The sequence below is a fragment of the Bombina bombina genome, chromosome 6 (assembly GCF_027579735.1).
Source record: "Bombina bombina isolate aBomBom1 chromosome 6, aBomBom1.pri, whole genome shotgun sequence".
Lineage (NCBI taxonomy): Eukaryota > Metazoa > Chordata > Amphibia > Anura > Bombinatoridae > Bombina > Bombina bombina.
The window spans coordinates 251676344-251701497 of NC_069504.1; the positions used below are offsets into that span (position 1 = coordinate 251676344).

The following is a 25154-nucleotide window of genomic DNA, read 5'->3' on the forward strand; positions in this document are numbered from 1 at the left end:
CTGAGGCGCGAAAATAGACCCCTCCCACCTCACTCGATGTTATGGGGCCTTACAGAAACACAACAGAGTGTTTCCTAAACTAGCCATGTGGGTTAATAACCCTTAACCAAGCCACAATGACCCCTTAAAGTCCCTAAAAAAACATTATATTTGCATTTTTTTAATAAAAAACAAAAACGTTTTTCCTATCAGTGTCACCAGTAACTAATGAGCCCTTAATGCAAGCTAGGATTCCTACTAAGTGTCTGAATACAGCTTACCCTTCCCTCATGGGGATATTGCCAGTCTTTTCTAGAATAATCACAGTCTGTCTAGAAAAAAATAGACTGAACATAATTCAATGCAGTTTAGCCTGCAAACTGTTCCCCCAACTGAAGTTTTCCTGTACTCTTCAGGCCTTGTGAGAACAGCAGTGGATCTTAGTTACAAAGTGCTAAGATCATCATCCTCCTTGCAGAAATCTTCATCCCTTTTCTGCCAGAGAGTAAATAGTACACACCGGTACCATTTAAAATAACAAACTTTTGCTTGAGAAAATAAAAACTAACATTTTTGTCACCACACTCACTCTGCCCTTCCTAGTACTTAGAGTAGGCAAAGAGAATGACTGGGGGGTGGAGCTAAGGGAGGAGCTATATAGACAGCTCTGCTGTGGGTGCTCTCTTTGCCACTTCCTGTAGGGAAGGAGAATATCCCACAAGTATGGATGAATCCGTGGACTCTATACATCTTACAAGAGAAATTGGGTACTGTCTGTATAATAGAAAAAAAAAATAGTACTTTAAAAATAAAATGTATTCTTTACCTGATAAATGCTTTTCTTTTTTGGTAGTGAGAGCCCACAAAATCCTTATTCTTACATATGGGCATACATCACCTGGCCACCAGGAGGAGGCAAAGACAACCCAAACAGAGCATTCAACTATCCCTCCTACTTCCTCTACCCTCCCAGTAGTTCAAGACTGAGGATAGGAAAAAGTAAAAGAGATAAAAAAAAGGGATAAAGAGGTGATGACTAGACTGCCGCCAGTAAGACAGCTCAGGGCAGGTTTGTAGACTCTTACTACCAAGAAAGAAAAGAATTAATCAGGTAAGAATACAATTTATTTTTTTTCTAATGGTAGCGAGAGTCCACCAAATCCTTATTGTTACATATCGGAATCTATACCCAAGCTGTGGAGTCCACAAAGAATTTAGGGTGGGATGAATAGGCAAGGCAATCACCTAATTACTAGGAACCACAGCCTGTAGAACCGTTCTCCCAAACGATGCCTAAGGTATCAATTACAGACTCAGAAAACCCTCTCTGAGCTAAAATCATCCGTTCAATTTCCCCACAGTCAGCCTCTGAGATTCTAGTTTTTGATAAAAGAATGGACCCTGAGCTAGAATATCCGGTTTCTGAGGAAGACGCCATGGAGGAGCAGGCGACAGGCTTATGAAATCTGCGTACCAATTCTTGCATGGCCATGCAGGAGCTATGAGAATCGCAGAAACCCTCTCTTGTTTGAGACGAGCTATCACACATGGAAGCAGCACAATTGGGGGAAATAGATAAACTAGATGGTAGACCCAGGGAACTGCCAACGTGTCTATCAACTACGCTTGAGGATCCCTTGACCTTGATCCGTATCTTAGAAGCTTAAAATTGAGACAAGACCCATGAGATCTATCTCTGGAAACCCCCACCGAAGTCGAAAGACCTAATTCAGAGACCATTCTCCTGAATGAAGAGTTTGTTGACGAAAATCCACCTCCCAATTTTCCACTTCTGGGATGTGGATTGCCGATATCAGACATTGTGACGTCTGCCCAATCTAATATGTAAGCTACTTCCTGTATTGTCAACAAACTGCGTGTTCCGCCTTGATGATTGACATATGCCACTGTAGTGATTTTGTCTGATCAAATAGAATGGATGGAACCCAACTGGGGCCATGCCACTAAGGCAATGAAGATGGCTCCGAGTTCCAGAATATTTATGGGGAGAAAAGCTTCCTGAGCAGACCATACTCCGTGAGATCTCCCCATACTGCCCCCAAACCAGACCAACGCGTCCGTGGTGATAAACTCCCAGGACGGGCGAAGGAAACGCATGCCCTGAAGAAAGGGTTCAGGAGACATCCACCAAGAAAAAGAACTTCTGGTGACAGATCCAGATTTATCACTTGAGAGAGATGTGAGTGATCCCTGTTCCAATGTCTGAGCATGCACAACAGTAGAGGACGCAAATGAAAGCACGCAAATGGCATTGCGCCCAAAACCGCTACCATAAGACCCACTACACCTCCATTTATTGAACCCCAGTAAGGTGAAGAGTAAACTTGAGAGACTGATACGTTGACTGAAGTTTGATTTTGCGTTCTGTTAGAAACATTTTCATAACCATTGAATCTATAATGACACCTAGAAATTGTAAAACAACACAACAACAAGTATGGGCACACATCCAAACACTTAAGTGCACATATTTATAACATATTTATATATACTTCAAAAAATATATTTGTCTGCTAAATATTCTTTAAATTGTTAAAATAAAATTGAGATCATTGTCTCACAATATTATTAACATATATTTATGCTGCAAAAAGTTTCGCCTGTTAAATATGCTTTTAAATAAAAATGGGATCTTAGTCACACAATATGGCCATATTCTGCTAAATCAGACAAAGCAATAGCACGTAGTCAACTTCAAATGAGTAGTAGATTTTTGTTAAATAAATTGCAAAGTTGTGCTTATTTCCACTCCCCCTGTATCATTTGACAGTTATCAGCCAATCACAAATGCATATATGTATATGCTGTGAATTCTTGCACATGCTCAGTAGGAGTTGGTCACTCAAAAAGTTTAAACATAAAAAGACTGTGCACATGTTGTTAATGGAAGTAAATTGGAAAGTTGTTTAAAATTGCATGCTGTATCTGAATCATGAAGTTTGACTTGAGTGTCCCTTTAATATACTTTATAACCTTTAAACTTCTAAATGTATTACTGTTTCTAAGACTCTGCAGGTCGCCTCTTATCTCAGTGCATTTAATCAGCCTTTCACAGCTAGATAGAGCTAGTTAATGTGGGCAATAGATAACAATGTGCTCAATTCAGTGGAGTTATTTATGAAGCAGCTCTAATTGGCTAATATGCAAGTTAGTAAATGGCACTGAGATAAGGGGCAGTCTGCTGAGGCTTAGATATAAGGTAATCACAGAGATAAAATGTATATTAATATAACAGTGTTGATTATGCAAAACTGGGGAATGGGTAATAAAAGGATTATCTATTTTTTTATCAATGCATTTTTTTGGGTAGACTGTTCCTTTCAATAAATATACATTTCTGAAAATCTATTGTTAAAAGGGTGCTTACTACCAGGGTTGATTTTATTTAAATCAAATTGATTTAAATAATTAGTTAGTAAGACCAATTTAAAGCATGGTTTTTATTTTTAGAGCAATAACTTCTCAGATTATTTTCTAGTTATCAGATGATTACTGATTTGGTTATATATAATTAGATATGCATAGAAACATCATTGAAATTAATGAGATGGGGGGGGGTGAACTATCTCTAGTTCAGAAGCAATGTATTGCTGTGAGCTAGCTGCTTGTCACTGCCTCACAGAATGTGTACAGCTAGGCCCAAGTAGAGCATTACTCTTCTTCAACAAAGTATACCAATAAAATAAAGCAAATTTAAATAAATCTGAAATGTTAATTTGAAAATCGTATGCTCTATCTGAAACACTAAAGTTTTCTATGTCCCTTTAAAAGGGGCATATTACTCATATGCTAAATCACTTGAAACTGATGCAGTATAACTGTAAAAAGTTGACAAGAAAATATCACCTGAGCATCTCTATGTAAAAAAGGAAGATATTTTACCTCACAATCTCCTCAGCTCAGCAGAGTAAGTTCTGTGTAAAAAGTTATACTCAGCTGCAGCCCAGCTGCAGGTTAAAAAAAAAATGAAGAAATGAAGGTCATGAACTCTTTCACTGTGATCTCATGAGATTTCACTTAACTCTCATGAGATTTCATTGTAAACTTCCTTACACTGAATAGGGAAATAACATGAGAGTGCACAAGGCTCAATCCTTCGGCTGTCCCGGGACAGACATACTGATATGCTGTTTAGAAGTCCTTTACAATGGGATGTGGCTACTTAGGAACTTTTGAGGTAAAATATCTTTCTGTTTTACATAGAGATGTTCAGGTGATATTTTCTAGTCAGCTTTTTACAGCTATGCTGCATTACTTTCAAGTGTTTAAACATTTGGGTATTATGGCCCTTTAAGGTATATTTCTCAACTCTGTATGTTCATTTTATAACATTTTTGCTTTGAATAAGGGGCATGTTATTTATGCAGACACAAATGCACAGTTTTTACAAAACCAAGAATATATGATAATATCTTCTAGATAGAAACAAATCTTTAGTTCAGGATGAATAACCTTGAGATTATAATGTATTTTAAATAGAAACTATAAAAAATAACCACTGTCTGTAAGGGAAAAATAAGAAACAGAGCACAGTTTGGTGGGGGGGTAAAAAAAACTCCCCAAGGTCTGCACAAAAGGAAGTACTGAAACTCCTGAAAATGAGCTTCAGAAATATTCCTGATCATCTGAGAGCCTGCTAAAAAGGATGACGAGAATTCTGGCATGTTCTAAAACTTGCACTGAAAAATTTAAAGAGACAGTACATAATTTTTAGTGCAAATGTGTACAAGTGCCTTAAACTGTATGTAGTGTTATCTAGTGTAGGCAACTATGTCCCCAGGCTATGTGAAACGTGTATATGTTCATGTTAAGAGCCTATGGGCTATGTGAGTGCAAGAACCTACTAACCTGTCAGCAGTCACTCTATAGTGCTTATCAAGCTGCAGGAAGCCTGCTTCCAGTAGAAGAGCCCATCATGTGCAGTACATGCTAACATATGATCTAAAGGAGTAATTCGACAGACCAACAGGAGGAGGCTGCAGGACAAGTCCCAGCGACACTTGTGGCAAGCAAGTGAAAAACTCAAGCGGGAGAATTACTCTCACTGCCGATGTACTCGTTTAACCCTCTGTACTATTCGCAGCTCTTTCCCACATTGATCTTAAAACCGTTTTCAATCGATGTGAAGCTCAGCACTTCCCTTTTCACCATCACTCCTTGCTGGATGTAAAATATTGACTAAGGAATCATGGGGAAGTGGAAGGAATTCGATCTCTGTTATGTGGGGTGTTTTGCCTTTAATTCTACATGTGATGGCTCATGGACTCATCTTCTTATGAAAGAAAACTAAATAATGTGAGTTTAACCCAATATTTACAATATATGCAATAAAAAGTCATAATATTCAAAGGATAGGAGCATTATAACTCAAAGGAAAGAAGGGACTTCTTCCAAAAAGTCCTACTCCACTTTAAATAAAAGCTTTATGATCCACAGCAGACCATGTGATCACCATCATAACGGTAATCATCTGTATGTTAGGGAAAATTCACTATTTTCAATAAGGCCCCCCATATCAGGGAGACAGTGAATATTTAACAGCCCCTCCATAAAAACCTCCCTGGAATCCAATGGAATAAAGATCAGCTATATCACTGGAGATTAAGTGATCCCTCGTTCAAAAGCAGAGCTTCCTTTATTTAAAAAAAAGTGGTCATTGTCACTTTACAATGTACAGGTAGGGAAACAAGGGCACCCTTAGCCCTCCTCCTTGTAAAATTTGTTCCTGATGTCTAGTGCTCCAGATGATCACCAAGTTTATGGTGTACACATGCATCTTAGAAGGCTGTGCAAACTACAGTAGAAAGGGCATGTTCGTTTCTCTGAGGACCCATCTTACCCACAGCAAAAATAAGTGATGTCATTATGCATTTACCTATTGAGTACACTCATAATAATGTCAATACATACAGCTTATTTACCAAGATGAACACTGTGTCCCTACTGCAAGGAGCATCAGAAAAACAGAATTTATGCTTACCTGATAAATTACTTTCTCCAACGGTGTGTCCGGTCCATGGCGTCATCCTTACTTGTGGGATATTCTCTTCCCCAACAGCAAATGGCAAAGAGTCCCAGCAAAGCTGGTCACATGATCCCTCCTAGGCTCCGCCCACCCCAGTCATTCGACCGACGGACATGAGGAAATATATATAGGAGAAACCATATGATACCGTGGTGACTGTAGTTAGAGAAAATAATTCATCAGACCTGATTAAAAAACCAGGGCGGGCCGTGGACCGGACACACCGTTGGAGAAAGTAATTTATCAGGTAAGCATAAATTCTGTTTTCTCCAACATTGGTGTGTCCGGTCCACGGCGTCATCCTTACTTGTGGGAACCAATACCAAAGCTTTAGGACACGGATGAAGGGAGGGAGCAAATCAGGTTACCTAAATGGAAGGCACCACGGCTTGCAAAACCTTTCTCCCAAAAATAGCCTCCGAAGAAGCAAAAGTATCAAATTTGTAAAATTTGGCAAAAGTGTGCAGTGAAGACCAAGTCGCTGCCTTACATATCTGGTCAACAGAAGCCTCGTTCTTGAAGGCCCATGTGGAAGCCACAGCCCTAGTGGAGTGAGCTGTGATTCTTTCAGGAGGCTGCCGTCCGGCAGTCTCATAAGCCAATCGGATAATGCTTTTAAGCCAAAAGGAAAGAATAAACAACAAACAAGGAAGATGTTTGTCTGAAATCTTTAGTAGCCTCTAAATAGAATTTTAGAGCACGGACTACGTCCAAATTGTGTAACAAACGTTCCTTCTTTGAAACTGGATTCGGACACAAAGAAGGTACAACTATCTCCTGGTTAATATTTTTGTTGGAAACAACTTTCGGAAGAAAACCAGGCTTAGTACGCAAAACCACCTTATCTGCATGGAACACCAGATAGGGCGGAGAACACTGCAGAGCAGATAACTCTGAAACTCTTCTAGCAGAAGAAATTGCAACCAAAAACAAAACTTTCCAAGATAATAACTTAATATCTACGGAATGTAAGGGTTCAAACGGAACCCCTTGAAGAACTGAAAGAACTAGATTTAGACTCCAGGGAGGAGTCAAAGGTCTGTAAACAGGCTTGATCCTAACCAGAGCCTGAACAAATGCTTGAACATCTGGCACAGCTGCCAGTCTTTTGTGAAGTAAAACAGATAAAGCAGAGATCTGTCCCTTCAGAGAACTTGCAGATAATCCTTTCTCCAAACCTTCTTGTAGAAAGGATAGAATCTTAGGAATTTTTATCTTGTTCCATGGGAATCCTTTAGATTCACACCAACAGATATATTTTTTCCATATTTTATGGTAAATTTTTCTAGTTACAGGCTTTCTAGCCTGAATCAGAGTATCTATTACAGAATCTGAAAACCCACGCTTTGATAAAATCAAGCGTTCAATCTCCAAGCCGTCAGTTGGAGGGAAACCAGATTCGGATGTTCGAATGGACCCTGAACAAGAAGGTCCTGTCTCAAAGGTAGCTTCCATGGTGGAGCCGATGACATATTCACCAGGTCTGCATACCAAGTCCTGCGTGGCCACGCAGGAGCTATCAAGATCACCGAGGCCCTCTCCTGATTGATCCTGGCTACCAGCCTGGGGATGAGAGGAAACGGTGGGAATACATAAGCTAGGTTGAAGGTCCAAGGTGCTACTAGTGCATCTACTAGGGTCGCCTTGGGATCCCTGGATCTGGACCCGTAGCAAGGAACCTTGAAGTTCTGACGAGACGCCATCAGATCCATGTCTGGAATGCCCCATAATTGAGTTATTTGGGCAAAGATTTCTGGATGGAGTTCCCACTCCCCCGGATGGAATGTCTGACGACTCAGAAAATCCGCTTCCCAATTTTCCACTCCTGGGATGTGGATCGCAGACAAATGGCAGGAGTGATCCTCCGCCCATTGAATTATCTTGGTCACTTCTTTCATCGCCAGGGAAGTCCTTGTTCCCCCCTGATGATTGATATATGCAACGGTCGTCATGTTGTCTGACTGAAACCTTATGAATTTGGCCTTTGCTAGTTGAGGCCAAGCTCTGAGAGCATTGAATATCGCTCTCAGTTCCAGAATGTTTATCGGGAGAAGAGACTCTTCCGAGACCATAGACCCTGAGCTTTCAGGGATTCCCAGACCGCGCCCCAGCCCACTAGGCTGGCGTCGGTCGTGACAATGACCCACTCTGGTCTGCGGAAGCTCATTCCCTGTGACAGATTGTCCAGGGTCAGCCACCAACGGAGTGAATCTCTGGTCTTTTGATCTACTTGAATCGTCGGAGACAAGTCTGTATAATCCCCATTCCACTGTCTGAGCATGCACAGTTGTAATGGTCTTAGATGAATTCGTGCAAAAGGAACTATGTCCATTGTTGCAACCATCAATCCTATTACTTCCATGCACTGCGCTATGGAAGGACGAGGAACAGAATGAAGTACTTGACAAGAGCTTAGAAGTTTTGATTTTCTGACCTCTGTCAGAAAAATCCTCATTTCTAAGGAATCTATTATTGTTCCCAAGAAGGGAACTCTTGTTGACGGGGACAGAGAACTTTTTTCGTTGTTCACCTTCCATCCGTGAGATCTGAGAAAGGCTAGGACGATGTCCGTATGAGCCTTTGCTTTTGACAGGGACGACGCTTGAATCAGGATGTCGTCCAAGTAAGGTACTACTGCAATGCCCCTTGGTCTTAGAACCGCTAGAAGGGACCCTAGTACCTTTGTGAAAATCCTTGGAGCAGTGGCTAATCCAAATGGAAGTGCCACAAACTGGTAATGCTTGTCCAGAAAAGCGAACCTTAGGAACTGATGATGTTCCTTGTGGATAGGAATATGTAGGTACGCATCCTTTAAATCCACGGTAGTCATAAATTGATTTTCCTGGATAGTAGGTAGGATCGTTCGAATAGTTTCCATTTTGAACGATGGTACCCTGAGAAATTTGTTTAGGATCTTTAGATCCAAAATTGGTCTGAATGTTCCCTCTTTTTTGGGAACTATGAACAGATTGGAATAAAATCCCATTCCTTGTTCTCTTATTGGAACTGGATGTATCACTCCCATCTTTAACAGGTCTTCTACACAATGTAAGAATGCCTGTCTCTTTATTTGGTTTGAAGATAATTGAGACCTGTGGAACCTTCCCCTTGGGGGTAGTTCCTTGAATTCCAGGAGATAACCTTGAGAAACTATTTCTAGCGCCCAAGGATCCTGAACATCTCTTGCCCAAGCCTGAGCAAAGAGAGAAAGTCTGCCCCCCACTAGATCCGGTCCCGGATCGGGGGCTATCCCTTCATGCTGTTTTGGTAGCAGTGGTAGGCTTCTTGGCCTGCTTACCCTTGTTCCAGCCTTGCATTGGTTTCCAGGCTGGTTTGGGTTGTGAAGTATTACCCTCTTGCTTAGAGGATACAGAATTAGAGACTGGTCCGTTTCTGCGAAAGGGACGAAAATTAGGCTTATTATTAGCCTTAAAAGACCTATCCTGTGGGAGGGCGTGGCCCTTTCCCCCAGTGATGTCTGAAATAATCTCTTTCAAATCAGGTCCAAATAATGTTTTACCTTTGAAAGGAATGTTAAGCAATTTTGTCTTGGAAGACACATCCGCTGACCAAGACTTTAGCCAAAGCACTCTGCGCGCCACGACAGCAAACCCTGAATTTTTCGCCGCTAATCTAGCTAATTGCAAAGCGGCATCTAAAACAAAAGAGTTAGCCAATTTAAGTGCTTGAACTCTGTCCATAACCTCCTCATACGAAGATTCTTTACTGAGCGATTTTTCTAGTTCCTCGAACCAGAAACACGCTGCCGTAGTGACAGGAACAATGCATGAAATTGGTTGTAGAAGGTAACCTTGCTGTACAAAAATCTTTTTAAGCAAACCCTCTAATTTCTTATCCATAGGATCTTTGAAAGCACAACTATCTTCGATAGGAATAGTAGTGCGTTTGTTTAGAGTAGAAACCGCCCCCTCGACCTTGGGGACTGTCTGCCATAAGTCCTTTCTGGGGTTGACTATAGGAAATAATTTCTTAAATATAGGGGGGGGAACAAAAGGTATGCCGGGCCTTTCCCACTCTTTATTTACTATGTCCGCCACCCGCTTGGGTATAGGAAAAGCGTCGGGGGGCACCGGAACCTCTAGGAACTTGTCCATCTTACATAATTTCTCTGGAATGACCAAATTGTCACAATCATCCAGAGTAGATAACACCTCCTTAAGCAGTGCGCGGAGATGTTCTAATTTAAATTTAAATGTCACAACATCAGGTTCAGCTTGATGAGAAATTTTTCCTGAATCTGAAATTTCTCCATCAGACAAAACCTCCCTCATGGCCCCTTGAGATTGGTGTGAGGGTATGTCAGAACAGTTATCATCAGAGTCCTCTTGCTCTTCAGTGTTTAAAACAGAGCAATCGCGCTTTCTCTGATAAGTAGGCATTTTGGATAAAAGATTTGCTATGGAGTTATCCATTACAGCCGTTAATTGTTGCATGGTAATAAGTATTGGCGCACTAGATGTACTAGGGGCCTCCTGTGTGGACATAACTGGTGTAGACACAGTAGGGGATGATGTAGTATCATGTTTACTCCCCTCATTTGAGGAATCATCTTGGGCAATATCATTATCTGTTGCATTACTGTCCTTACTTTGTTTGGACACTATAGCGCAATTATCACATAAATTTAAATGGGGAGACACATTGGCTTTCATACATATAGAACATAGCTTATCTGATGGTACAGACATGTTAAACAGGCTTAAACTTGTCAACAAAGCACAAAAAACGTTTTAAAATAAAACCGTTACTGTCACTTTAAATTTCAAACTGAAAACACTTTATTACTGAATATGTGAAAAAGTATGAAGGAATTGTTCAAAATTCACCAAAATTTCACCACAGTGTCTTAAAGCATTAAAAGTATTGCACACCAAATTTCAGAGCTTTAACCCTTAAATTAACGGAACCGGAGCCGTTTTTACATTTAACCCCTATACAGTCCCAGAATGAGGCTCTGTCTATAACTAGAAAGGCCCCCATCTGAAAAAGTTGTCCAACACAGTGCCTGCCGTTTTTCTAAACGTTCCCCAAGATTATAATACCAATAATTAGTTAGTTTAGCCCAGAAAAATGTCTACCAGTTTTGAAGCCCTTTTTGAAGCCCTTTATTCTTTTATGTTTAACTAAGAAAATGGCTTACCGGTCCCCATGAGGGGAAATGACAGCCTTCCAGCATTACATGGTCTTGTTAGAAATATGGCTAGTCATACCTTAAGCAGAAAAGACTGCTAACTGTTTCCCCCAACTGAAGTTACTTCATCTCAACAGTCCTGTGTGGAAACAGCAATCGATTTTAGTTACTGTCTGCTAAAATCATCTTCCTCTCACAAACAGAAATCTTCATCCTTTTCTGTTTCAGAGTAAATAGTACATACCAGCACTATTTTAAAATAACAAACACTTGATAGAAGAATAAAACTACATTTAAACACCAAAAAACTCTTAACCATCTCCGTGGAGATGTTGCCTGTGCAACGGCAAAGAGAATGACTGGGGTGGGCGGAGCCTAGGAGGGATCATGTGACCAGCTTTGCTGGGACTCTTTGCCATTTCCTGTTGGGGAAGAGAATATCCCACAAGTAAGGATGACGCCGTGGACCGGACACACCAATGTTGGAGAAATCTAGATCACTCAGGGTTTCTTACGTAAGTAAATCAAAGTACACCACCTCAGAGTCCTGAAACAAAGTTGTTACACGTTTTGTGTGGATTCAATTTAAGAGTTAAGAGAGGAATAGAGCTATTTCAAGTACTAGGATGTAGTCATAAGTAGTCATTTGAGCAAAAATGGTTGAACATTATTGCAGTTCCTATATGGTCTCAGGGGTATGAAAATATAAACACAAAATGTTGTCAAATGGACAAAAACGTTAGCACAATGCTACTTTTCCTAATGCATAAAATAATTTCAACAAATCGGACTCCTGAATAATTACCCTTTCTCAGCCACACAACCATGTTATACATCAGATGATACAAGGGTACAGTTGTTTTCTCCCAGTTACATACCCATCAGAACACAGATCAGACAAGGTGCAACCGCTCTTCTGTAAGACACATGCATTCATCAGAACTCAAAGCCCAGCAGTCCCTGTCAGCCATGAACAAACCATTAGAACTTAGATTAGACCACTGAACCTGCAACACCTCTCAGCCACATATCCACGTTAGACCTCAGATTAGACCCTGGCCCTGCAGAACCTTTGTCAGTCACAAATCCATATCAGACCTCAGATTAGTCCCCTGACACTGCTGTCCTTTAGATTACTGCTGCCAATGTCTGTAGCTGCAGTTTGCCATAATTGCTGTTGGTTGTCCTTTAAGCACAGAGTGAGGGTACTTTCTGGGCAAAGTGATAGTGAGATGAAGGTGCGCTTTGGGAGTGTAAGCCACTCTAATGGAACCTCCTCTAAGGATTCCTGTTTGTAGATAAAGTGATATAATTTGTGTAGAGGGCGCTGAAAAGCTAATACACTTGAAAAAAAAAATATATAATAATAGTAGTAATAATAATAATTATTAGAATTATATCTATCAGATTATTATGAAGCTTCACATAAAGAGTTAGTTATTTAAAACAATTTTAATTCCTTATGTCCTCTATGTTTCACGACAACGAATTATAAAACTATATCTGATTCCTCCAACAATTACTCAAAATATATATAAGTACAACCAGATTAATATAAAATTTTAATAACAATCCTTTATATTTAACATAAAACTAAAAAATTTCTAAAATACTTAAGGGACGTCTCCCTTGGGAAATCACTAAAATCACTAAAAAGGTATTTTGTTACTACCTTAAAAATATAGAGTTAAGTGTCCATTACTCCGTGATGGGTTATTTTCATAAACTTTGTAACACTATATCCAATGATCTTATTATATTGAAAAGTTTTGAAACACTGTATCCGGTGCTTATTTATATCCGTCAGTCTCTATGAGAATTGCGGAAATTAGAAGTCTCTTTAACACAAATATATAATTCTCTTAGAAGCAGTCACTTGTCAAAGTTTTGATGCCACAAAATATGCTGTTAGCATTAGTCTGTAGTTAGTTTGTTTGCTGATCACACAGAATGTTATGCGCTTGTAATATTTTTGCAATTTTCTTTAAGTAACAGTTGGTGAGACAAATGGCGAAAAAAGGTGACAGTTGTGATTATTTCAGTTTGAGGGTCTATTATCGACCTTTCTGGGCAAAGCCAATAAGAGTTATAGTATTTGGAGACAGCACACACTAATTTAGCAGTCCACAGAGTGAGCTTACCATGCTTGTCAATTGCAAACAAAAATGGAAATCCTCCAGCATGAATAAGGGCTGAGTGTGTGCCCAAAACGTTGCTTATGTTTGTTGGACCCTGCACTTTTTTGAAAATTAAAGGTCTTTCAAAGGTAATAAGAGGACAAGTACACTTGGTTGAATGGTGAAAAAGCGGCATGGAGTGACTCACCCCACCACTTCTTTCCCACAAAATTAAAAAAGAAAACGTATGCTTACCTGATAAATGTATTTCTTTTTTGACACGATGAGTCCACTGATCATCTTAATTACTACTGGGAATACCACTCCTGCCTGCAGGAGGCGGCAAAGAGCACAACAGAAAAGCTGTTAAATATCACCTTCCCTCCCAACCCAGTCATTCGACTGAAGTAAAGGAGAGAAAGGAAGTAACAAGGTGCAGAGGTGTCTGAAGTATATAATAACACAATAACCTGTCTTTCAAAAGCAGGGCGGGCCGTTGACTCATCGTGTCAAAAAAGAAATAAATTTATCAGGTAAGCATAAATTTTCTTTTCTTTTTAATGACACAATGAGTTCATGGATCATCTTAATTACTACTGGGAATCAATACCCAAGCTAGAGTACACAGATGATACGGGAGGGACAAGACAGGGAACCTAAACAGAAGGCACCACTGCTTGAAGAACCTTTCTCAAAAAAACGGCCTCAGCCGAGGCAAAAGTGTCAAATTTGTAAAATTTTGAAAAAGTGTAAAGAGAGGACCAAGTTGCAGCCTTGCAAATCTGTTCCACAGAAGCTTCATTGTTGAATGCCCATGAGGAAGCAACAGCCCTCGTGGAATGAGCCGTAACTCTCTCTGGAGGCTGCTGTCCAGCAGTCTCATATGCAAAACGTATGAAACTCGTCAGCCAAAAAGAATGAGAAGTAACCGTAGCTTTCTGTCCCTTAAGTTTTCCTGATTAAACCATAAACAAAGCAGAAGACTGACGAAAATCCTTAGTCGCTTGCAGGTAAAACTTTAAGGCACGAACCACATCCAGATTGTGCAGAAGCAGTTCCTTCTTAGAGGTAGAATTAGGACACAAGGAAGGAACAGCAATCTCCTGATGAATGTTCTGATCAGAAACAAACTTAGGAAGAAATCCTAATTTAGTATGTAAAACTACCTTATCTGAATGAAAAATCAGGTAAGGGGACTCATACTGCAATGCCGAGAGCTCTGACACTCTGTGAGCAGAAGAAATAGCAACAAGAAATAAAACTTTCCAAGATAACAACTTAATATCTAAGGAATGCATAGGCTCAAACGGAGCCTCTTGAAGAACTTTGAGAACCAAATTAAGACTCCATGGAGGAGTAACTGGTTTGAACACAGGCCTGATCCTGACCAAGGCCTGACACAAAGGACTGACAAAAAGATTGCACATCTGACGTTTGTGTAACAAAATAGATAAGGCAGAAATTTGACCCTTTAGGGAACTTGTCAACAATCCTTTCTCCAAACCCTCTTGGAGAAAGGACAAAATCTAGAAATCCTAACTCTACTCCAGGAGTAGCCCTTGGCATCACACCAATAGAGATATTTACACCATATCTTATGGTAAATCTTTCTAGTTACAGGTTTACGAGCCTGAATCATGGTCTCTATGACCAATTCTGAAAAGTCCTGCTTGGATAAAACTAAGCGTTCAATCTCCAAGCAGTCAGCTTCAGAGAAACTAGATTTGGGTGATGGAAGGGCCCTTGAATTAGAAGGTCCTTCCTCAACGGAAGTCTCCAAGGTGGCAGAGATGACATGTCCACCAGATCGGCATACCAAATCCTGCGAGGCCAAGCCGGTGCAATGAGGATCATCGAGGACCTCTCCTGCTTGATTTGAGCAATAACCCGAGGAAGAAGAGCAAATAGAGGAAATAGGTATGCTAGACTGAAGGTCCAAGGTACCGCCAGGGCGTCTATCAGTACCGCCTGAGGGTCCCTGGATCTCGGCACGTACCTCGGAAGCTTGGCATTCTGCCGAGATGCCATGAGATCCAATTCCGGCTGACCCATTTGAGAATCAGGCTGGAGAACACTTCCAGATGGAGTTCCCACTCCTCCAGATGAAAGGTCTGCCTGCTCAGGAAGTCCGCCTCCCAGTTGTCCACCCCTGGGATGTGGATCGCCGACAGACGGCAAGAGTGGGTTTCCGCCCACTGAATAATTTTGGTTACCTCTGTCATCACTAAGGAACTCCTCGTTCCTCCCTGATGATTGATGTAAGCCACTGAAGTTATGTTGTCCCACTGGAACCTGATAAACTGGACCGAGGCTAACTGGGGCCAGGCCAGAAGAGCATTGAAGATCGCTCTCAGTTCCAGAATATTCATAGGTAGAAAAGACTCTGAGCCTTTAGGGAGCCCCAGACTGCTCCCCATCCTAGAAGGCTGGCGTCTGTTGTCACAATCACCCAAGATGGTCTGCGAAAGCAGGTACCCTGAAAGAGATGATCCTGAGACAACCACCATTGAAGAGAAGCCCTTGTCTCCTGCTCCAGAAGTATTCGAGGAGACAAATCCACATAATCTCTGTTCCATTGCCTGAGCATGTTTAACTGCAGAGGTCTGAGATGGAACCAAGCAAACGGGATGATGTCCATTGCCGCTACCATCAGCCCGATTACCTCTATGCACTGAGCCACTGATGGCCGAGGAGTGGACTGAAGAGCTAGACAAGTATCAAAAATCTTTGATTTCCTGACTTCTGTCAGAAAAATCTTCATTGATAGGGAATCTATTATGGTTCGCAAGAAAGTTACCCTTGTATTTGGCACTAAGGAACTCTTTTCAAAATTTACCTTTCATCCGTGAGATCGCAGGAAGGATAACAACATTTCCGTGTGGGATCTTGCTTGTTGTAAGGATGGCGCCTGGACTAGGATGTCGTCCAGATATGTGGCGCCACTGCAATGCCCAATAATTGAAGCATCACCAACAGCGATCCCAGAACCTTTGAGAAAATTCTGGGAGCTGTGGCAAGACCGATGGGAAGAGCCACAAATTGCAAGTGTTTGTCTAGAAAGGCAAATCTTAGAAACTTGTGATGATCCCTGTGAATGGGAACATGCAAGTACGCGTCCTTTAAATCCACAGTTGTCATAAATTGACCCTCTTGGACCAAAGGAAGAATGGAACAAATAGTTTCCATCTTGAATGACGGTACTCTGAGGAATTTGTTTAGACTCTTGAGATCTAAAATAGGCCTAAAGGTTCCCTCTTTTTTGGGAACCACGAACAGATTGGAACAAAATCCCAGACCCTGTTCTTGAATCGGAACAGGAACTATCACTCCCAGGTCAGAGAGGTCTCTTACACAGTGTAAGAATGCCTCTCTTTTTGTCTGGTCTACAGACCATCTTGAAAGCAGAAACCTGTCTCTAGGAGGAAAACTTTTGAACTCTAGTTTGTATCCCTGGGACACTATTTCTACTGCCCAGGGATCCTGAACATCTCGAACCCATGCCTGAGCTAAGAAGGAAAGTCTGCCCCGTACAAGATCCGTTCCCGGATCGGGGGCAGGCCCTTCATGCTGTCTTTGATTCAATAGCAGGCTTCTTGGATTGTTTTCCCTTATTCCAAGACTGATTGGGTCTCCATGAAGGTTTAGACTGTTCCTGCTTGGAGGCAGAAGAGGAAGAATTTCCCTTGAAATTTCGAAAGGAACAAAAATTACTCTGTCGTCCCTTTTCTTTGTTTCTCTTATCCTGAGGGAGAAGATGACCCTTACCTCCCGTAATATCAGAGATTATTTCCATCAAGCCAGGCCCAAACAAGATCTTCCTTCCCCTTGTAAGGAATCGCCATAAGCTTAGACTTAGAGGATACATCTGCAGACCAAGTTTTTAGCCATAAGGCTATGCAAGCTAGAACAGAGAAACCTGAAATCTTTGCTCCCAGTTTGATAACTTAAAGGGAAGTATCCGTAATAAAGGAATTAGCCAATTTAAGAGCTTTTATCCCTATCCTGGATTTCATCCAGGGGAGTTTCTGTCCTGATAGCATCAGACAACGCATCAAACCAACATGCCACCGCACTAGTGACGGTAGCAATGCACACAGCTGGCTGCCATTGTAAGCCCTGGTATACATACATCTTTTTGAGTAACCCGTCTAATTTTTTGTCCATGGGATCTTTGAAAGCACAACTATCCTCTATGGGTATAGTAGTTCTCTTAGCTAAGGTGGAAACAGCTCCTTCCACCTTGGGGACTGTTTGCCAAGGCTCCTTAACCAAGTTGGCTATGGGAAACATCTTTTTAAATATAGGAGATGGAGAAAAAGGTATACCCGGTCTCTCCCACTCCTTAGCAATGATCTCAGAAGCTTGGTCTGGTAACGATCTGAGATCGAGGAAGGTACCTCAAAATATTTGTTCAGCTTACTGGATTTCTTAGGATTAACAACGACCGTGGGGTCGCTGTCGTCCAATGTAGCTAAAACCTCCTTAAGTAACAGACGGAGGTGTTCTAGCTTAAGGATACAACTTCAGTATCAGCAAGGGGAATTACACTGTCAGAATCTGAAATTTCACCTTCAGATGCTACTACGTTATCCTCCTCCTCAGGGGACATCTGAAATAGCAACAACTGCGTCAGAAACCTCGCTTACTGAATGTCTGATTTTCCTCTTACGCTATCCCTGCAACATTGGGAAAACAGACAACGCATCTGAAACTACAGAAGACATGAGAGAAGGGATTTCTTTTAAAGTAACTCCAGCGGGAGCTAGAGAGGAAGAGCAGGGCACTGCATGTGAGGGCGGTAAAATTTGGGACACTTAAGGAGAAAGCTGCGGCATATATCGAACATTGTTATTAGATTCCTGAACAGCATCCTCTTTAGAAAATGTTGGCTCAGAAAAAAAGTCTATCCCTGTAGCTTAAAGTTCTCTCAATACATGATGAACAGAAAGAGATTGGTGGTTCCACATTGGCATCGAAGCATAAAGAGCATGTGACACTTTGTAGGGTCTCTTGGTCCATTGTAACTCACAATTAAACAATTTGACATAAAAGAATAAAATTTTATTAATGAAATGTAAAACTAAAAAAAAGTTATTGTCTCTTTAAAAAAATAAACTAACTTTTTTATCCGTTTAATCAATTTTAGTATAGAAAGACTTAACTTAACAAGCTAAAATATCCCTGCAAACACCTCTACACCTCAGCAACAGTTTGCTGAGGTGCCTACCTCCTCTGAGCAGGAGCCGTATGTTCACGGGACCTGGATCCGGTCGCACAGTCCGTCTCCGTTGTAAACAAGCTGAGCTATGTCGGTCTCCGGACTTAATACACAGCTATGACTTATAGATGCGTAGAATGCCTTCCTACAGTGGACGGAGAGAACGGAAAAAGGGTGCGCAATTACTTGCCGCTTCCTGGAGAATCTCTCATCGTGGGCGTGTCACAAAAGGAATCTCCCAGTCGGTTATTTAGTTATAAAACCGCCGGGAGATGTGGAACCACCGCCAATAATTTAAAACCAGCCCCAGTGCCTGCGTCTTAAGCTGCCCAATATGTCCCCTATGCTCCTAGGAGAATCTATTATGTTAAGTATGAGGTCTGTCCCATTTAATAAAGTGCCCACCTTTTTCTGAGTCCTTTCTATGCCCCAGAAATAAAGACAGCACTTACCTCATATGCTGCCTGACAGCAAGGCAGTTCCCAGGTTTGAGAGGTCCTATCCCTCACATGGACCTGTGAAAAAAGGAAAGTCCTGAGTCACTGTCTCTCAGGTTTTCAGGGTAAGGGCAGCATCAATATATGGGAGGTGCAGTAAGAATTATGTCCCACAAGTTCCCATTGCTCTAAAGCCACCACTGCTCTACTGAAGAGACTGATATGGACTACGGCTACACCCTAGGACAAAGCAGCACAATCTTGCACTACTATCAAAATAATAAACTCTTGATTGAAGAATCTTTTTAACACCTAATTTACCACCTCCTTGCACTTAACGTAGGCAAAGAGAATGACTGGGTTGGGAGGGAAGGGAGGTGATATTTAACAGCTTTTCTGTGGTGCTCTTTGCCGCCTCCTGCAGGGCAGGAGTGGTATTCCCAGTAGTAATTAAGATGATCCGTGGACTCATCGTGTCATTAAAAAGAAAAATAAATATCTATAGATATGTAAAAAATAAATAAATAAAAGTCATTTAATGTATAGTAAACTTGGAGGACATACACTACTGAAAAAAAATAATGATGATAGGGGTTGAACCAGACAAAGACACACATGGTTCTCCATTTAGGTTTCATTGTTATTGTTTATGGTATATATGTATAAGAACATCTAGCGCATAATATTTTTCTTGCTAACCCAGTACAATTTTAAGCAACTTTCTAATTTACTACTATTATCACATTTTTTCTCTTGGTATCTTTATTTGAAAAGCAAGAATGTAAGTTTAGATGCCGGCCCATTTATGGTGAACAACCTGGGTTGTTCTTGCTGATTGGTGGATAAATTCACCCACCATATAAACAAGTGCTGTCCAGTGTTCTCGACCAAAAATTGGCTGGCTCCTTAGCTTAGATGCCTTCTTTTTCAAATAAAGATAGCAAGAGAACGAAGAAAAATTAATAGGAGTAAATTAGAAAGTTGCTTAAAATTGCATGCTCTATCTGAATCATGAAAGAAAAAAAAATTGGGTTCAGTGTCCCTTTAAGCAAAAATCACTAATAAATTTGACAATATAAGTAATAATGTAGCTGAAGCATGTGAAAAATGTAAAATGTGTTTTTTAAAAAAGGACATGAAAATGTACAAATTTTATCACATACCTTTACAGCACATAGAATATTTGAGGAATCTAATGTTTCTTCCAGAGGTCTCCAATCTACTATAATTTCCACATCCTAAATTAAAGAATTGAAGATAATTAAAAGACAGTTACACACTAGGTATATATGAACTTAAAGGGACATCTTATTCAAAATGTTTTTAATCATGTATAAGAGCATGAGTTAAACAGGTAAAAAAAAGTAGTGTAAAAACGCGTGAAGTGAAAGATGCTTAAAGTGAAAAGAGCAGAACAGAAGATAGTGATCAACCAAATCCTGGTCTACTGCTCACTGGCTGATAGGGACAACTCCCACATAAAAAAAAAAAGTTGTATGATTCAAATAATAAAAAAAACAGAATTTATGCTTACCTGATAAAAAAAAATTTCATGTGATGTATCGAGTCCACGGATTCATCCATTACTTGTGGGATATTCTCCTTCCTAACAGGAAGTGGCAAAGAGAGCACCCACAGCAGAGCTGTCTATATAGCTCCTCCCTTAGCTCCGCCCCCCCCCAGTCATTCGACCGAAGGCTAGGAAGAAAAAAGAGAAACTATAGGGTGCAGAAGTGACTGAAGTTTTTCAAATAAAAGTATACTACCTGTCTTTAACAGACAGGGCGGGCCGTGGACTCGATACATCACAAGAGAAATAAATTTATCAGGTAAGCATAAATTCTGTTTTCTCATGTAAGATGTATCGAGTCCACGGATTCATCCTTTACTTGTGGGATACCAATACCAAAGCTTTGGGACACGGATGAAGGGAGGGACAAGACAGGTACCTTAAACGGAAGGCACCACTGCTTGTAGAACCTTTCTCCCAAAAATAGCCTCAGAAGAAGCAAAAGTATTGAATTTGGAAAAATTGGAAAAAGTATGAAGCGAAGACCAAGTCGCCGCCTTACAAATCTGTTCAACAGAAACCTCATTTTTAAAAGCCCATGTGGAAGCCACTGCTCTAGTAGAATGAGCAGTAATTCTTTCAAGAGGCTGCTGTCCAGCAGCCTCATAAGCCAAACGGATGATGCTTTTCAGCAAAAAGGAAAGAGGTAGTTGTAACTCTTGACCTTTCCGTTTACCGGAATAAACAACAAACAATGAAGATGTTTGACGGAAATCTTTGGTTGCTTGCAAGTAGAATTTTAAAGCACGAACCACATCAAGATTGTGCAACAGACGTTCCTTCTTTGAAGAAGGATTAGGACACAGTGAAGGAACAACAATTTCCTGATTGATATTCCTATTAGAAACAACCTTAGGAAGGAATCCAGGTTTGGTACGTAAAACCACCTTATCTGCATGGAAAACAAGATAAGGTGAGTCACAGCCGAAGAGATAGCTACTAAAAACAGAACTTTCCAAGATAGAAGCTTAATATCTATGGAATGCATAGGTTCAAACGGAACCCTTTGAAGAACTTTAAGAACTAAGTTTAAGCTCCATGGTGGAGCAACAGGTTTGAATACAGGCTTTATTCTGACTAAAGCCTGACTAAACGATTGAACGTCTGGAATATCTGTCAGACGCTTGTGTAAAAGAATAGACAATGCAGAAATCTGTCCTTTTAAGGAACTAGCTGATAATCCCTTCTCCAAACCTTCTTGGAGAAAGGACAATATTCTAGGAATCTTACTCCATGAGTAACCCTTGGATTCACACCAATAAAAATATTTGCGCCAAATCTTATGATAGATCTTCCTGGTGACAGGCTTTCTAGCTTGAATCAGGGTATCAATGACCGACTCAGAGAAACCACGCTTTGATAGAATCAGGCGTTCAATCTCCAAGCAGTCAGACGCAGAGAAATTAGATTTGGATGCGTGAATGGACCTTGGATTAGAAGGTCCTGCCTCAATGGCAGAGTCCACGGTGGAACCGATGACATGTCCACTAGGTCTGCATACCAAGTCCTGCATGGCCACGCAGGTGCTATCAGAAGCACCGAAGCTCTCTCCTGCTTGATTCTGGCAACCAGACGTGGGAGGAGAGGAAACGATGGAAATAGATAGGCCAGATTGACGGACCAGGGTACTGCTAGAGCATCTATCAGTACCGCCTGGGGATCCCGGGACCTGGACCCGTAACGAGGAAGTTTGGTATTCTGACGGGACGCCATCAGATCCAATTCTGGTGTGCCCAATAGCTGAGTCAGCTGGGCAAATACCTCCGGATGGAGCTCCCATTCCCCCGGATGAAAAGTCTGACGACTTAGGAAATCCGCCTCCCAGTTCTCTACCCCTGGGATATGGATTGCTGAGAGATGGCAAGAGTGATCCTCCGCCCATCGGATTATTTTGGTTACCTCCATCATTGCTAGAGAACTCTGTGTTCCTCCTTGATGATTGATATAAGCTACAGTCGTGATGTTGTCCGACTGAAATCTGATGAATTTGGCCGCAGCTAGCTGAGGCCACGTCTGAAGCGCATTGAATATCGGTCTCAGTTCTAGAATGTTTAACGGGAGGAGAGTTTCTTCCCGAGACCATAAGCCCTGTGCTTTCAGGGAGTTCCAGCCTGCACCCCAGCCTAGCAGGCTGGCATCTGTCGTTACAATGAGCCGCTCTGGCCTGCGGAAACCCATTCCCTGAGACAGGTGGTCCTGAGACAACCACCAGAGAAGTGAGTCTCTGGTCTCCTGGTCCAGATGCAGTTGAGGAGATAAATCTGCATAATCTCCATTCCACTGTTTGAGCATGCATAGTTGCAGTGGTCTGAGGTGTAGGCCGGCAAAAGGAACTATGTCCATTGCCGCTACCATGAGACTGATTACCTCCATACACTGAGCAACTGATGGTCGAGGAATGGAATGAAGAGCTCGGCAAGTGGTTAAGAGTTTTGATTTTCTGACCTCCGTCAGAAATATTTTAATTTCTACAGAGTCTATCAGAGTCCCTAGGAAGGAAACTCTTGTGAGAGGGAATAGAGAACTCTTTTTTATGTTCACCGTCCACCCGTGAGATCTCAGAAAAGCCAACACGATGTCCGTGTGAGACTTGGCTAGCTGGAAAGTCGACGCCTGAATTAAGATGTCGTCTAGATAAGGCGCCACTGCTATGCCCCGCGGTCTTAGAACCGCCAAAAGGGACCCTAGCACCTTTGTGAAAATTCTGGGAGCCGTGGCCAACCCGAAGGGAAGGGCCACAAACTGGTAATGCCTGTCCAGAAAGGCAAGTCTGAGGAATTGACGATGATCTCTGTGAATAGGGATGTGTAGATACGCATTCTTTAAGTCCACGGTAGTCATAAATTGACCCTCCTGGATCAGAGGTAGAATAGTCCGAATAGTCTCCATCTTGAAAGATGGTACTCTGAGGAACTTGTTTAGAATTTTGAGATCCAAGATTGGTCTGAAAGTTCCCTCTTTTTTGGGAACCACAAACAGGTTTGAGTAAAACCCTAGCCCTTGTTCCGCTTTTGGAACTGGGCGGATCACTCCCATGGTATGTAGGTCTTCTACACAGCGTAAGAACGCCTCTCTCTTTGTCTGGTTTGCAGACAATTGAGAAATGTGAAACCTCCCCCTTAGGGGAGAGTCTTTGAAGTCCAGAAGATATCCCTGGGACACAATTTCTAAAGCCCAGGAATCATGGACATCTCTTGCCCAAGCCTGAGCGAAGAGAAAGAGTCAGCCCCCTACTAGATCCGGTCCCGGGTCGGGGGCTACCCCTTCATGCTGTCTTAGAGGCAGCTGCAGGCTTCTTGGCCTGTTTGCCCTTGTTCCAAGCCTGGTTAGGTCTCCAGACTGACTTGGATTGGGCCAAATTCCCCTCTTGCTTTGCAGCAGGGGAAGCTGAAGCGGGACCACCCTTGAAATTCCGAAAAGGAACGAAAATTATTTTGTTTGGTCCTCAATTTATTTGTTTTATCCTGAGGGAGAGCATTGACTTTCCCTCCAGTGATGTCTGAAATAATCTCTTTCAGTTCAGGCCCGAATAGGGTCTTTCCTTTGAAAGGGATGTTCAAAAGTTTAGATTTTGATGATACATCAGCAGACCAGGACTTAAGCCATAACTCCCTGCGTGCTAAAATGGCAAAACCTGAATTCTTTGCCACTAACTTAGCCAGTTGGAAAGCGGCATCTGTAATGAAAGAATTAGCCAACTTAAGAGCTTTAATTCTATCCATAATATCCTCTAATGGAGTCTCCATCTGAAGAGCCTCTTCTAGAGCCTCGAACCAGAAAGCCGCTGCAGTAGTTACAGGAACAATGCACGCAATAGGTTGGAGAAGAAAACCTTGATGAACAAAAATTTTCTTCAGGAGACCCTCTAATTGTTTATCCATAGGATCTTTGAAAGCACAACTGTCTTCGATAGGTATAGTTGTACGCTTAGATAGAGTAGAAATAGCTCCCTCCACCTTAGGAACCGTCTGCCACGAGTCCAGCATGGTGTCAGATATGGGAAACATTTTCTTAAAAACAGGAGGGGGAGCAAACGGAATACCTGGTTTATCCCACTCCTTAGTAACAATATTCACAATCCTCTTAGGGACTGGAAAAACATCAGTGTAAACAGGAACCTCTAAGTATTCGTCCATTTTACACAATTTCTCTGGAACCACTATGGGGTCACAATCATCTAAAGCCGCTAATACCTCCCTGAGCAATAAGCGGAGGTGTTCAAGCTTAAATTTAAAGGCCGTCATGTCAGAATCTGTCTGAGGGAGCGTCTTTCCTGAATCAGAAATTTCTCCCTCAGATAACAAATCCCTTACCCCTACTTCAGAACACTGTGAGGGTATATCAGATACGGCTACTAAAGCGTCAGACTGCTCAGCTTTACTTAACCCAGAGCTGTCACGCTTTCCTTGTAAACCAGGCAGTTTAGAGAAAACCTCTGTGAGGGTTGTATTCATAACTGTGGCCATGTCTTGTAAAGTAAATGAATTCGACGCATTAGAGGTACTTGGCGTCACTTGTGCGGGCGTTACTGGTTGTGACACTTGGGGAGAGCTAGATGTCAAAAACTCATTTCCTTCTGTCTGAGAATCATCTATTGCTATATTTTTCATTGCTAAAATATGCTCTTTATAATTT

The 25154-nt window shown here is 41.5% G+C and overlaps 1 protein-coding gene across 1 annotated transcript in view; it reads right to left on the reverse strand.

Moving 5' to 3' along the window:
- TBC1D15 (TBC1 domain family member 15) overlaps positions 1 to 25154 on the reverse strand; it is a 903088-nt gene that overhangs the window by 828968 nt on the left and 48966 nt on the right. The window contains exon 3 of the mRNA XM_053719215.1: positions 20113 to 20187. Coding sequence (XP_053575190.1) covers positions 20113 to 20187 — 75 coding nt within the window. The remainder of the gene's footprint in view (positions 1 to 20112; positions 20188 to 25154) is intronic.